General features: G+C 39.1%; 1 protein-coding gene across 5 annotated transcripts in view; it reads left to right on the top strand.

Moving 5' to 3' along the window:
• ACSL6 (acyl-CoA synthetase long chain family member 6) overlaps window positions 1-14,713 on the top strand; it is a 66,112-nt gene extending 51,399 nt beyond the window's left edge. For all 5 annotated transcript variants that reach the window (XM_019964575.2, XM_070793205.1, XM_019964572.2 and 2 more), the window contains 4 exons: window positions 645-788; window positions 2,060-2,161; window positions 3,065-3,136; window positions 10,994-14,713. In XM_019964575.2, the coding sequence (XP_019820134.1) occupies window positions 645-788; window positions 2,060-2,161; window positions 3,065-3,136; window positions 10,994-11,131 (456 nt within the window). In that variant the 3' untranslated portion in view covers window positions 11,132-14,713. The remainder of the gene's footprint in view (window positions 1-644; window positions 789-2,059; window positions 2,162-3,064; window positions 3,137-10,993) is intronic.
• The last annotated feature ends 604 nt before the right edge of the window (window positions 14,714-15,317 follow it).

The raw sequence follows: 15,317 nt of genomic DNA on the forward strand, positions 1-15,317 counted from the left end.
CAAAGGAGAGAGACCAACCTATTCACTTCGGAAATTCAAAGAGATGTAAGGGAGTCAGGGAAGTGGGTGGGGGTCCTGGAAGCCAGGGGCTCAAGCACTCACTGCCCAGGGGTGGCCTGCCTGCCGCAGAAATCTTGGAGAGAGAGGGCCCCTCCTGCCATCTGGGGGCCTCCACCAGAGCTGTGCTGTGTGCTGATGGATGGAGAGTCCATCCTTTGGGAGTGGTGGCCTAAGCGTGGTTCACGGGGCGAATCTGAAGATGCAGATGAGAAAAGGGACAGCTGGAGTGAGGGCCTTGGTGAGAGGAGCCCCGATGGGAAGGTGGGGAGCCTTCTGAGGAGGAGGGCACCTGTTGCTGGGCACCTGGCTGGCAGGGCTGGGAGGGGGAACGAGGCACATGCTGAGCGGAGAGGACAGTGGGCACTCGGCCCAGCAGAGCTTGAGAGCTGCCCACTTGTGTACACACTGTCCCTCTCTGGCCACATGGTGACTTTGTGAGGGCAGAGACGTTGGGTGCACGAGCAGATCCAGTGGGGCATGCAGGCTGGGACAGGGCGGGGGTTGAGGGGCTATGGCACGAATAAGTGAGGGGCTCAAGCTTGGGAATGCCATCTTTTTATGAAGCTGCTTGTCCAACTCCACAGACTGGTACTCTTAAAATTATTGATCGGAAGAAGCATATATTTAAACTTGCTCAGGGAGAATATGTTGCACCCGAGATGATTGAGAACATCTACATCCGGAGCGAGCCTGTTGCCCAAGTCTATGTCCACGGGGACAGCTTAAAGGTGAGTCCCCGGGCTCCCGCCTTCCCACACGTGCCGGGCCTGATGAGAATTTGGGGAATGATTTCCTAAGTATCTGGTATTTGATTTAAAATGATGACCATTCATTTCCGATCAGACACTGGTATTATCTGGCATATAAGATCAGGAGAGAAAATGTTTATCTAAGGGAGAAATCTTGATTGCTTATAGTTTGATAAATTTGCAATTAAGGTAAATAAGTTGCTTGAAGTAGTAGTAATGTACATTCCCACTACTTTTAACTTAAGCTTCATCTACTTCCAAGAGGAATTCTGAGGTAATATGGTGAAGCAAGATTCAGGGTTTCTGCTGTTTTGGTTTTAAAATATGTAAGTGAACTTTACAGATAAATAGGTGCAATATTGCAAGTAATTGTACTGATTATAATGTACAATGTATTAAGCTTAATACTTAATGTATTAAGCTAGTATACTAATATAGTTTAGGATTAAATTATTTGGAGAGAATTTCTATTTATTCTACTTTTCAGTATCATTTAGATCTGAAGTAGAAACATCACTGTGAATATATTCTCTGCTATCATTGCATGCTCAGTTGCTTAGTCGTGTCTGACTCTTTACAACCCCGTGGACTGTAACCCTCCAAGGCTCCTCTGTCCATGGGATTTCCCAGGCGAAAATACTGGAGTGGGTTGCCATTTCCTACTCCAGGGGATCTTCCCAACCCAGGGATCGAACCTGAGTCTCTTGCATCTCCTGCACTGGCAGGCAGATTCTTTGACACTGTGTCCCCTGGGAAGCCCATGGGCTGTCATTAGATTTATGTAGTTAAAGACTATTATTTTTTTAAGAAAATACTTTAAAAATTAAAATTGTGTTCTCAATGAATGAGGAGCATATTAATGAATCAGTTTCAAAATGGTCTGGAAATACTTAGAAATGTATGTGTTTTTGATTGTAGAGTTGGTTGATTAGTATCCTAAAGATGGTCTCATTTAAATTTGTCATGAGAATTAAAGGTACATACAGGACTAACCTTACTGATTTTTAATCTCCTTTAAGCTTATTTTTTATTAATCAATCTTTTACAAAGTTAGGGAAATATATCAGAAATATTCAAGAATATTTCTGTCAAGAATGTGTGATATGTTAGTGGAAATGTTTCATAAGCATTTACATATTTTTAGAAAAGAGTAGAGTCTGAGAATACCAAGATAAGTTTTAATGGTGGACCACAAATAACCACTTTAAAAACTTTTGTCATAACTATGTTTTCCTCTGGTGGGATTACAGGCCTTTTTGGTGGGCATTGTCGTGCCCGACGCAGAAGTCATGCCCTCTTGGGCCCAGAAGAGAGGAATTGAAGGGACGTATGCAGAGCTCTGCACAAATAAGGTCTGTACCTGGGGGCTGTTTCCTGCCGGACCTTCTAACATACTGCATAATGAGAGAACACAAAAACAGTAGCCCAAGTGAAATTTGAGCCAGTAGGGAAATTTCCAAGTTCATTTTATAAGTGGTGGGAGTCCTAAACCAGAGGTTTGTCTTTTGTTATTGTTGTAGAAGAACCTTAATTCCTCTTAGAATACTTGATAAACGTTTGAATTTTCCAGCCAGGAGACATCACAGAAAGCATGTCCAGCCCTGTTTTGAAGCTTGCAGCAGAGTCCAGGGAGTGAGGGGGCTTGCCCAGAGCCACACAGCTGGTTAACAGCAGTGTCAGATGTGAGCGTAGGCCTTCTGACAGCCCTGTTCTTTCCTGATGGGAGGTAGATTTTGTGTCTACTGGGCTTAGAGAGACAGTCATAGAATTGTAAAAGGAGCACAGTTCTTCCTGCTGAGAGCATTAGCTGCTCACACCTTCCAGAAACCTCCTGGCACATGTGTGGTTCTGTGGAAGAGGATCTCTGTGCCCTGACTTGGCATTAGCCCTTCAGTCACACGGTCTGTTTCTTAGCAGTGTGAACTCTAGAGCTCCCACCAGGCCCTGGGCTCTTCTGGGGGTGACAAGGCACCAGGGACTCAGCAGGCTGACCAGAGGGCCGATTTTTAGAAAAGCTGAGTAGTCCCTTAGCCTGCTCTCAGGCGCTCCTTAGGCCTTGCCAGCACTTACTTACCAGATGAGAGGTGGTGATTGGCTTGCTGCCAGGGAGTGTCAGCCACAGCTGGGGGTTCAAACGGTGGGGGCACGTGTTGGTATGGTTACTAGTTGTACTTTGCTCAAAACTCACTGATTCTTCTATCTCCATTTTGAAATGTGATTTTGCCTTGTAATTTTACCTATATGGTTTGATTCAGGAGCTGAAGAAAGCCATTTTAGAAGATATGGTGAGGTTAGGACAAGAAAGTGGACTCCACTCTTTTGAACAGGTAACTGTTACCTTTTCCATACTTGTTACCGCCCTTTACGTAGGGATGGAAATTAAAGCAACCGACGGTGACCCTAAGCTAGATTCCCTATCCTCCACACTGTGCCCTGCAGGCAGGCTATGTACCAGCAGACCTCCGAAAGCCTGTTCCAAGCCGACTTTGCAGCAACCTGCAATCTAACTAAAAGAGGTTGTCTGCTAAGTGAGACTGCACTCACTGTCCTCATAATAACAAATGTTCATAAAGCTGAAATATGTTCCTAGCTGTCACCGGTAGAGCGTGTCTACATGGTGTGTCTCTGAGCTGTGTGCAGTACTCAAAAGCAGCAGAGCCCTGTCTCATTTTTATTTTTATGGGGACTGTCTTCTTGGCTGCAGCCGGTGATCTTACTTGCTGGGACATGGAAAAGATTGCCCTTCTGGGGCCAGGGATCTGTCAGCCCAGTGTGCTCTTTACAAAGAGGAGGAAACAAAGAGTGTGCTGGGAGTGGACACAGCAAACCTCTTAAGACTTTTTGACTTTGCAAGGTTGGGCCTCTTTTTTGTAACTGAATTCATGAGCATACTTGGTCCTTCTTACACATACCATGTGTAATCCTCTGTAGTCAAAAATTCAAAAGCACAATTCTTTAAACAGAAAAATATTAATATGGATTTTAAGAAATTCCCCAGTATGCATTTAATATAATTGTTTTTCATAAAATGTTTCTCCAACAGAGTCTGTAGGGTTTATGAGAATTTTTAAATTTTATATGTTCATTTTGATGTTAACCCAAAACCATTTTTAAACCAGTTTTAAATATATTGCTAAAATTCTTACAGCAATTATTTGGCAATTAGAAAACAGTTCCACAGATTAAGACTTTAATTTCTTAAGTAAACACAGTTTCAGGGTTTGAGAGAAACGTTTTTCTTTTGAAATAGATCTTTACATTAATCTAGGTTGAGAAACACTGCTTTGCCTGCATCTGTCAGCATGTTTTTGGGCAGATAAGACCTGGATAAATAGATCCTTATTTTAAAAAATTATAAAATCTAAGGCATTCAGGGAAGTCACATATATCTTTCTGAATGCAAAGTCAGTTCTGGCATGATAATTATTTAAATTTTTAAATTTGCTAGAACTGACTTCATTGCTTCTCCATCAAGGGAAGCTGTGTGACTACAGACATGATCCTGTATGTAGAGCAGGGGCCACAGAGTGGTTGGAGACTTGGTGCGTCTGGGCCTCTGTTACCTGAATGGCTGGCGTTAAGGGCGCTGGGGATGCACTGGGATCCTACAGATATCCTTGTGATTCCCAAGGCTTGCACGCCCCCTGCTGGATGTGGGCTGTGTGACCTGCCTCAGGGTACATGGAGAATTGTAACTGATTCTCTTTCCTGGAAAAGACTACCACTCTTAAGGTTATGTTTAAAGAACCTTTTCCAGTGTTAACCGTTGCTCAAATTAGAGCTTTTACTGAGAGTGGGCATATTCTTAACTTTCCATATGCCTTAAGCAGAGTTTCTGCTCTATTAATCTGCCCTTGCCATGGTAACCTCAAATACAGAGAAGTCATGTGGCATCCCAAAGGCCTGAGTTTCATTGCCAGGGCTGTTTGTTACCTCTCCATTTTCTCTGTTCTCATTCTCCTCTTAGTTGGTCTGTGGCATCCTCCCCACCGCAGCCAGCGTGTACCCTCAGCTGACCACAGGCGAGCAAAAACCAGGCTTCGTGCCTGAGAAGGGTATGCTCCTAGTTGTATTCTAAAGCTTGACATAAATTATTCCAGTTAAGCCATAATCTATTGTCAGCTAGTCCTTTTCCCTTTCCTCATAAAAGAATGATCAATTAAGGCTTTTGCTAATTTTTTAACAGCACCCTCCCCTGCTGCCTCCACCCCAAATACATACCCAAGCCCAAGGCTTGAATCATTCAACAGAAACATTAGGAGTTGAGACTTACTGGGCAGGATTGATCTGAATTAAACTTTGAATTAGATGAAAATTTAATGTAATTTAATTTTCAGAAACAATTCCTAGAACTAGGCCAACCATCATTAATTTATGGAGATCTTTGGGAGATATTTCTTAATGAGTAGAAAGGAAGCATTTAAAATAACTGTATCAATAATTAAAACATATAGGTTCTTGGGAAGTATTTGAGCATACTTAACCATTATTTAACCATTTTCTTGACACTTATATGGCTTATTAGTTTGTATAGGCATATAAATACAAAGTGAACTTTGAAACTTAATAGATTTTTCAAATCCTGACTGCAGAGCCCTTGCTAAATATCTTTTACTGTATTTTCTGTCATTGAAATGAATACTTAATCAGTTTGCCTTTAAATCAGAAATTAATTGAGCATTTCCCTAATTAATTAAATTTTTAAAAATTTCTCCTGTCCTAAATTATTTATTTTGTATTTATTATCTACAGGCAATATTGTATGTTAAAGTGTTTCACTGAGTAATTCTATTGAATGATTTTTCAGGATTATGAAAATTTCTATGCTTTAGTGAGTTGGCATAAATTGACACTTGTGAAACGTTATATTCCAATATAAAATTTAAATGTTACAGTGTCTTTAAATTAAAAAAAAAAAAAGAAATCACTGATAACCGTATAGTTTCAAAAAGGGAGCTAACATCAAGTATCTCCTTCCTTCTTTCCACAACAAAAACTTTGTTTATTGCAAACTGGAAAACACATTTTATGTTGTGTTAGGCATAATGGGAGAATAAAGATTTATCCCTTTATTTTCCCAGCCACAATTCAACAATTTGGTTTTATTAGAAAATATGTAATTATAAAAAATGAACATTGGCAAGTTTTGAGAAATTTTTTTTTTCTGGGGAAAAATAAAAAACTAGGTTGGCCACCCACAGTTAAGGTCAGTGTTAGCTAAAGAACTATTTTGACTCATTTTTTCCCAATTACTGATTAGATTTTTAGCTACTGGAGCAATTTGTGCAGGTGTTTTCATGGCAGGATTTAAATAGACCCAGGGCTGTAGGTCAGACTGGAGCAGGGACTGGTAGCAGTGCCACTTTGATCTGTTTGTTAAGTGGCTGAAAGGCGCGCTGAGTGCCACATTGCTTGGCTTCCTGCAAGACTGTATTCGTTTCCTCTCCTCAGGAAGAGACTGTGTTGTAGAGAGCCACACTAAACTGCAGATGCCCCGGGCAGCGCCTTAGGCTTGCTGCAGGTAGCTGGTTTGACAGATACGCAGAATCTACCAGCTGATGCAGTTCTTTCTTCCTAAGATCATAATGTTTCTTTTACATTCTACTTACCCTCTTAATAGCATAATAGCACCGGTAGCTCTCCCTGTGAGAGTCATCTTCCCCGTACTGTACTGTCTGAAGCTTCTGCTTATCGCTGCTGGATTTTCAGAGGTGTTCACCCAGGTCCCTGTGGTGAACGTAGACTCTTGTCTCAGTTACACATGTTCTCCACATGCTGTTAGGAAGGTGCATAAGCTGAAACCCAGGCTGCAGGGACACTGTAGAAATGTATATTTTGGCATTGGCATCTCCTTTTAAATATATTATTATTTTCACTTACAGAAGAAGGTGGGTGCGCTGTTGACACTTGTCAGAAGCCTTCCTGTGATACCATTTCTATCAGAAGGAGCTAAGGATGTTAGCTCTGCCACTTTTTCAGTTTTTCATTTCATAACAGTAAACATGAGTTACGAAGTTAAACCGCTGTATCTTGGATTAAGTTTTATTTGGATTTTGTTCATCTTTTCTTCATGCTAACTAGTCTTGTTATCAAACGGTGATTTCCAAACTTAAGTAGCCGAACTTAGATAACATGTACCAGACATAAGAGCAGAGCTGCTCTAGTAGATCTAGGGCTTGAGCCAGAGCCTATCTTTTACCCCCACTTTCAACCCAACCCCCTCACTTATCCCTCCCGCACCCCACCTTCATGCACCTCTGCTTCTCCCCCACTCCATCCCACCCCTGCCTGTCAGCACCCCACCTTCATGCCCACGTCCACCTCCACGCACCCATCAGCAGTGGCCACTGCAGAACCCCTGGTTCTCAGTGTACTATGGGCCAAAAACATCTCCCTTGGGACCTGTTTCCAGTGACTTTTGGATCCCCTAGGATGATTTGTGTTTGATAGAAGCAAGTTAGGAAAAAAGTATATTCCAGAGGGTACAAAAACTGCCAGCCCTGTTCCTTACCAACTCCAGCAACCAACTTACTTACTTGCTTCTTTGAATATCAAGATCACTGAGGGAATTTTCAAACAAAACACTTATTACAAGGACCTTTACAAATTTTGAAACATTAGATAATGCCTCTTTTTGGGGCAGGTACCTCAGATTTCCACCTGTTTATATTGGATATCCAAGTAGAAATCCTTCAGATATGTGAAGTAAAGTTGAAGCTGCTACATGTAATGCTAGCTTTAGTTTTAGTGTAGTCCTGTCCTCCCCTTCTCACCACACATGGTTCCCTTAAAATGCTATTCTTTCTATAGCAAAAGTGAATCCTTCATTTGAACAAATTTCTAAGAGGCAAAGGTGAATCTCATTTGTTAATGTTGTGTTCATTTAAAAATCATCACATTTTAAAATTACAAGCATGCATTTAAAAAATGCCAGAATTTGTTAGAATTTTTCTTGAAAGCTTTTTAAGAAGTAGAAAGTATAGCTGTTTTAGGGGTCTTCTTTGAACATTGAGTCTTTGATCTGAAAAATCAGTGAATGCAATGGAGAATTTTCTGGGCCAAGAATTCTTTGTCATATCACAGTATCCACCTGCCAGAACACTAGACAATTGGCATCAGAGATTTTGAAAACAATCCTTGACATGTTGAATTTTTTTTTGCGACTATTTGCATGCATTGATTTTTTTCCCTGAGTTTTTTTGGTTGTTGAATATGTAAAACATAAAGTTTCCCATCTTAACCATTTTTAAATGTGTAGTTCAGTGGCATTAGTACATTCATAATGTACAACCATTATCACCACCCATCTCTGTAACTCTTTTCATCTTGTAGAATGAAACTCTGTACCCATTGAACAGTAACTCTTAATTCCTTCCTTACTCCCAGTCTCTGGAAACCACCATTTTACTTTCTGTCTCTGTGACTTTGACTACTCTAGGTGTCTTATCTTTTCGTGACTGGCTTATTTCACTTAGCACAATGCCCTCAAATTCATCCACGTTGTGGCATGTGTCAGAATTTCCTTCCTTTATGAATTAAATGTCACTGCATATCTCTGCCACATTTTGCTTATCCATTCATCTGTCAGTGGACATTTGGGTTGCTTCTCCATTGCAGCTGTTGTGAATAATGCTGCTGTGAACATGGATGTACAAATATCTCTTCGAGATCCTGCGTTCAGTTCTTTTGGATACACACACACACTCCAAATGCTGGGTCGTAATTCCGTTTTTAATTTTTGGAGGAACTGCCATACTGTTTTCCTTAGTGGCTGCACTATTTTATATTCCTACCAACAGCGCACAAGGATTCCATTTCTCTATATCCTCACCAACACTTGTTATTTTCTCTTTTTTGGATAATAGCCATCCTAATGGGTGTGAGAGTATTTTGTTTTGTTTTTTTAAATAAGTCATTTCCTGATTGTATCCATGGATTTTAAGTAACGGTTCTCCTTTGGCAGTAGCATGTGCCACAGGGACCTTGCACTCTTGTTCTCCTGGCTTCTGTAACCCATGCCCCCATTACTGGAGCCATAGAGCAGCCTCTCCCTTCCCCTTGCTATCTTTATCTGGCCAAAGCCTGCTTATCCTTCAGAGTTTTACTCAAGCATCCCTTTGCAGTGAATCCTGACCCGGGTAGGGTTAGGTGCTATGTCAGATGCATTCAGCTCTAAAAGAAAACCCTCAGTATGTTACATACATAGGGTGTGTTTTTGTGGTTTTCTCACATAAGAAGTCCAAAGATAAGATGTCCAAGGCAGGTACAGGTCTTCAAAGCCCTAGGTCTTTCTTCCCACTCTCCATTCTGGGTATGTTGGCGTATCACCTTATGGTCACAAGGTGGCTGCTATGGCTTTGGACACAGTCCATATTCAAGGAAGGAAAAAGGGGGAGTGGGTAGAAATAGGTATATCTGAAACTTTCATGCGGAAAGCAAAAACTTTCTCTTCTCAGTAGCCAAAAATGGATCTGATGATTACCCGCTTAGTCTCAAGGGAGGCTTGGAAATAGGGAATAGGATTGTCATAGTTTACATATAGACCATTTTGGCCTCAAACAAAACCTGGTTTTATTAGCATGGAAGATGGGGAATGATGCTAGCAAAGCAATGGACCACTGCTTTCCCTGTAGTAGTAATATTCACATGGCAGCATCTCTCACTAGATTGTAAGCCCATGTGGGCAGAGACTGTGTCTTGTTCTTTGTATCCCTGGTGCCTTACACCATACCTGACACATAGTAGTTGCTCAATAAATGATCAGTTCAGTGAAACAGCAAGTGAAAGTATATGTGTATTCAGCACATTTAATTTTTTAAGTCTTTATATAGTGATTCCTTTGCTCTTTAATAATATGGATCTGTTATCTCAACAAAATAACTGAAGGTAGACCCAACTGTCAGTCAGGATACAAGTTTTTGGAGAGACTGTCCTTCCAGGATTCAGCTCAAGCCCAGATGATAAAAGTTCTCGTGGAATTGACAGTGAGCCTTTCAGCTGGAATCCACATGAGAGGAGCCTGCCCAGCCCTTCCCAGAATAGTTGATCTATCTCTCTGGCCCCCCATTCAGCATTGCAAAGAGACTTTGTATGAGGAGGCTTGGGATCTGCCTCATGGAAATAAGCACCATGAACACTAAACCTGATCTCTCCATTCCTCCTTCCAATAATGCTATAAAATTTTCCAGCAGAACTTTTTTTTTTTTTTTTTTAACATTTACTCATCATGTCCCACCTAGATTTTATATTCCTCCTGTGAATGGCATCTCTTCCATGCAGCCCTCCAAGCTGGAAGCCTGGGAGTCCTCAAAACTGCCTCTTCCTTATTTCATCTCATTTCTTTCTGAATCTCTCTTAGAACTGCTTACTTGACCCTGTCTCTGCCACCACTCTAAGCGTAGCCCCTTTTCTGCTCTCCTATGGACTGGTCAGATCCTTCTGATTGGTTTTGCTGCTTCTAGTCTTAACATTCTTAAAAACCATGTTCACGTTTCTCTTGGAAAGAACTTTATAAAATGTGTATTCAGCTGTGTTACTGCCCTGTATAAAAATCTTCAGTGTCTTCCTACTATCTTCCTCTAAAACTGCCCTGTCCACCAATTCAGCTTCATCCGTCACCTCCTTGGCCTCCTATTTCACGAAACGACAAAAGAAACCACTTGGATTTCCTTTTTCACACTCTGCCATTTCTCACTCCTGTGGCTGTGTTCATGGGGTTGCCTCTGCCCGGCATGCCCTTCACCCGCCTCTCCTTAGCTGGTTAACTCCTGCTTGTCCTTTAACACTCCCCTAATTTGGGAAGGCTTCCCTGAGTTAGGTGCCCTTCCTCCTGAGTATTCCGTTCTCTCTAATAATTGCCCACTGTGCCTCCTCTGCTGGATACCAGCATGCACTCCCCAAGGGTAGGGGCACTCGTGATTCCTCTTTGTGCCCTCGGTGCCTGGCACAGAGTGAGGACCTCATTCATTTCTGTTGACTGGCTAAATTGGGGAGTAAGAAGGGGATGAGGTGGCTTTCAGATATATCAAATAAGCTGACAGGCTGTTACAGTAACTCTGACTTTTTAAATAGGCCTGTTTTTATGTCAGTATTTCTATTCCCACATGCCTGTCTACTTCTACCATGTATGCTATGAATGTTGTGTTATACTCCTGATAAAGATGTATTCTGCGTTTGGTTTTTAGGTTAAAGCCATTCACATCCACTCTGATATGTTCTCAGTTCAAAATGGCTTGCTGACACCGACCCTAAAGGCTAAGAGACCTGAGCTGAGAGAGTACTTCAAAAAACAAATAGAAGAGCTTTACTCAACCTCCATGTGAAGTTCAAGGAAAGTTCTTCTCGGTATAATGGACAATGTAGCAATATTATAGTTGTTCTTGAAAGTAACAAGTCAGAATGATGCAGCTGAAAATGAAAAGCATGTGACCTTATGACTGAGCCTTTTCCTGTCTCTAGAGATCTTTAACAATATTTTCTCTCTCATCACTGAGTACACTTTATTTTTATTACAATGATATTGTAGCAAGCTGCTAAAAATATCACAAGTGGCATTGTAAAAAAATCGACTTTTCTTAAGAACTGTGTACCACTAAAAGTAATATATTCTCAATGTTCACAGAACTTCTATTAAATATAAAAGAAAAACATAACTGATACATTGTACTTAATTATTTTTGAAATAGTAAACAGGTATGGCAAATACTGAGGCAAGGTGGACTGCCTTATTCGATAACTGATGGACAAAATCACAATTAAATTAGACTTAAATGAAAACTAATACAGAATCTTGCTGAAACAGACATGATACATAACTTCTACATAACTTTATAGCTACATAACTTCAGATTCTTTAAACATAATAATCCTTATTGGTTTGAAAACGTTTTCTGTCCAATTTTTACTTTTATTTATGATGAATGCAAATTCAGACATTCTTAAATGTTATATTTACATAACATTTTACAAAGACTTTTCAATCCATTTCCTTATTTATTAAGCTTATTAAAATATTAGGAACTACCCAGAAGTAGTGTAATATACAACTATTTCAAGGATAGTATGTGTATATTCATGGATGTCTTACCACATGTATTATGAAAGATGTCTGTTGACTCTACATTGGATGGAGCTTTAGGGAAGACTTGGGATAAGAAACCCAGAATTATTTCTCACGGTGGGCAGCAATTAATATACCAAATTTCCTTGCTGGGTTCTTCCAGTCTTCCATTTTCAACATGTCTATGCCAGGCCTGGGAAACATGTGGCAATAATTCTGAACAGTTTCTCTTTCTTCCAATAAGACTGTCAAGGCAGGATGTAGGGAGGAGGGGAATGTCATCTCCAAATAAAATAATTTTTCAACAACGTAAGTTTGAAGAACCTCTTCAAAATACCCCTAGAAAACTACTTAAGTCCATCACAGATAACTGTCTCCTTGGGGAATAATTTCATTCATAGAATCTCTAAATGCTTCTAAATACCCATGAAAACCTCCTCTCTTGTATTATGTGCTTAAATACTTCTTGTACCTGGGTGCCAACAATGTCATATAGTTAAAGCCCAGCATGAACAGCAATTAAGTCCCAAGCTACAGACTGCATCTGAAGAAGAAACTGTCCCTAGGAAAGTGTTTTTAAAGTGTTTTAATCTGTAGAGCCAGGATCTGAAAATAGACAGGGGCAGTGGTCACAGTCCAGAAGCTCCTTTCACCGGGAGCAAATCCATACTGTCAATAAGGCTGTGGGTTAGAAACTGCATAATCACACAGGCTTACTAGATGAATCTGCACCAGAGATGATACATTTCAGTCTTTGCAATAGTGGACCAACCCCAGTTTTGTTTGATGTATTTATCCAGTCTTCTACATATTCCTTTACTGGACTCTCTCTGCAGTCCCACTGCTCACACTTAAGATTTGACTTATGGTAAATAACCCAGTTCTATGCACATTATTCTATGCACACTAACTTTAAAGGCATTTCTAAACAAACAAATACTAAAAATGTCCAAGGCCACATCTACATAACATTAATTTTTTATATTTAATATATATTTGACTAATTAAAAGAAAATTGCTACCTGGATATTCATTGCTATAAAATTGCTATTGGATATTCATACTATCTTAAAGGCGAGTAGCTTCACGTCTTGAAGAAAATGAAGCTGTTTCCCTTTGTCCTTCCACTCAACTAAATTTCATGTTTATCTTTGTTTACAAAGGATTTTAAACAGTGTAATTTTAAGCAAATAATTTTGATTTTATTTTGATTCCACTTTTACCTAGTAATAGAGATAATTGATTATGGGTAACTTAAGATTTCTTTTCCTCACTTTAAAGATCTTAAGTTTCTATTTAGCCTTCCTAATCCTCATGAAAACCGTCACACTTGGGCATATAAACAGGTTCTTGCAGATGTGCTGAGAAAAGTAAACAGCAGGCCTTAAATATATTGCATGTACATTTATTTTTTCCTCTGTTTAACTACTGAATTTTTTAATAAAATAGAAATGAAACAGTATGTGTTAACGAAAGAAAATCCTTCTTGCCTCAGATTTTCCAACTTTATTTTGAGGGGAAAAAGTTGGTATTTCTCTTTAACCAAAAATAGAAAAAGGCTATGTACTTAAGATATTTACATTCATAGTGGACATCAATCCAATTTAAATCCGAAGTATAACAGCAGTCAATTACTTAAGCATAAACATGTTTTTAAATGTTTGGCCTTTTTTCTGTTTCTCATTCAAATTTGTTGGTAATTCTCACATTTTACAAACTGATATTGTTGTTTATAAAGATATAAAGTAGAATATACACCATTTTCTTTCCTTTTGCCATAAAAGTCGTCTTTGTATTGTATTGTGATTTTCCTCCAGATGAGAGAGGAAACTGACCAGGTGTGGTGTGCAGGCCTAGCCTCACATATTAGGAACTCAAGAACTCAGGAATCTAAGGAATAAATACCCAGTCTCCCTCACATAAGCAGGTCAACTTTCCATTCTAAATTTAGGTAAAACTGCAAGCATGAAAAAAATAGAATTTTTCATTGCAATTTTTATAGTCAGGTAGTGTTTTAGCAACTTGAAGTCAGCACTTAATTTGATTGTATTACCCATCAAAGAGTCGCTAATCTTTTCTGTTTTTAGCAGTAAAGGAAATGAATTATTCTTTATTTTCCAAATGTATTAATATAAAGCACAAATGTGATGTAGTTACTTAGAATACAAAATACTATGAAATGAATGTAAAGAATGGAAAACTGTATTTTTGCATGAAAACAGACCACTTACAAACTTAATATCTCAGGAAAAATGAAAAATTATATATAAAATTGATAAACTATATGTTGAATTAAGTTGGTATATTTTCTTGCCTGTTTCTATTTTAAGAAAGCATATACGTGAAAAGAAAAACATGATCCCGGTAGTCAGAATTTTCTAAGTATGCTACAAGGTCCTTTCTGTGAATCTACAGTTAACCACAGTAAGAATGGAATTAGCATTCAAGTGAGGACAAAGCCCTAATGAGAACACATAAATGGTTATAACCCAGAGGCAATAGATACATATTACCTGGAGGCAAGCACTTCTAAACTTGGTCCAAACGAAAGGTTTTCATGGGGTGACAGTGGCTTTTAAACATTCGACAGATTATTTTTATTTTTCTTGTTAAGTCACTGCAGCAGTTGCATGAAGGGGAAATGGATATTTTTTGAAGAATTGCTTATTCTACTTTCAATTTTTAAAAATTGAGGAAATTTAAAAGTTACCTTTTAAATATGCATAAAAGTATATTAACTGTAATTATATTTTTAGTTGCTTTGTTATAATAGCATGCATATCAAATATACAATGCATTTATGAAAACTTTTGTAAAAAAATAAAGATTTTTTTTGTTTCTCAAAGTTTCTTATAATTACTATTTTATAAATTTATTTAGCATAATCCTCTGATGTTAGTATATTTGGTGATCACTGGTCATAATGCTTATGGTAATTCTGGTTGATTATAATAGAATCAAGCTATACCACTAGGCAACCTACTCTACATCCTTTGTAAGGATCCCCAAACTCCGAAGACTTATGGTCCCCCCAGAGAAGCTCTCCTTTGCCTTGCACATTTGCTATTATCAAATGTGTCCTGGATTTAAGTGTATCCAGGATTTAATTCATTTTTATATTTTAAAAGAACACACGATTGTATTCAAATTTTCCATCACGATGGCCCTTAAACAGTATTTCCATGTCTTTTACCCGTACACAGTGAGTACGCTCTTAAAATGGTATATTCTGCAGTCTAAATTATGCAGATTTTGCTTTCTCCATATATTTGCTACCATCTACTCCTCTCTGTTTTCAAAGCTTTTAGTGTATAGCTGGGGCCCCTCTCATCTCTCGTCTGGAATATTACAGTGCTTTTAAAGTTAGTCTTCCTGTTCCACGTCAGCTTCCTCACATTTGAGTCAGGGCAGTGTTTCTAAATTGAAAATCTGGTCATGCCACTCTCCTG

Source organism: Bos indicus, chromosome 7 (assembly GCF_029378745.1).
Source record: "Bos indicus isolate NIAB-ARS_2022 breed Sahiwal x Tharparkar chromosome 7, NIAB-ARS_B.indTharparkar_mat_pri_1.0, whole genome shotgun sequence".
NCBI lineage: Eukaryota > Metazoa > Chordata > Mammalia > Artiodactyla > Bovidae > Bos > Bos indicus.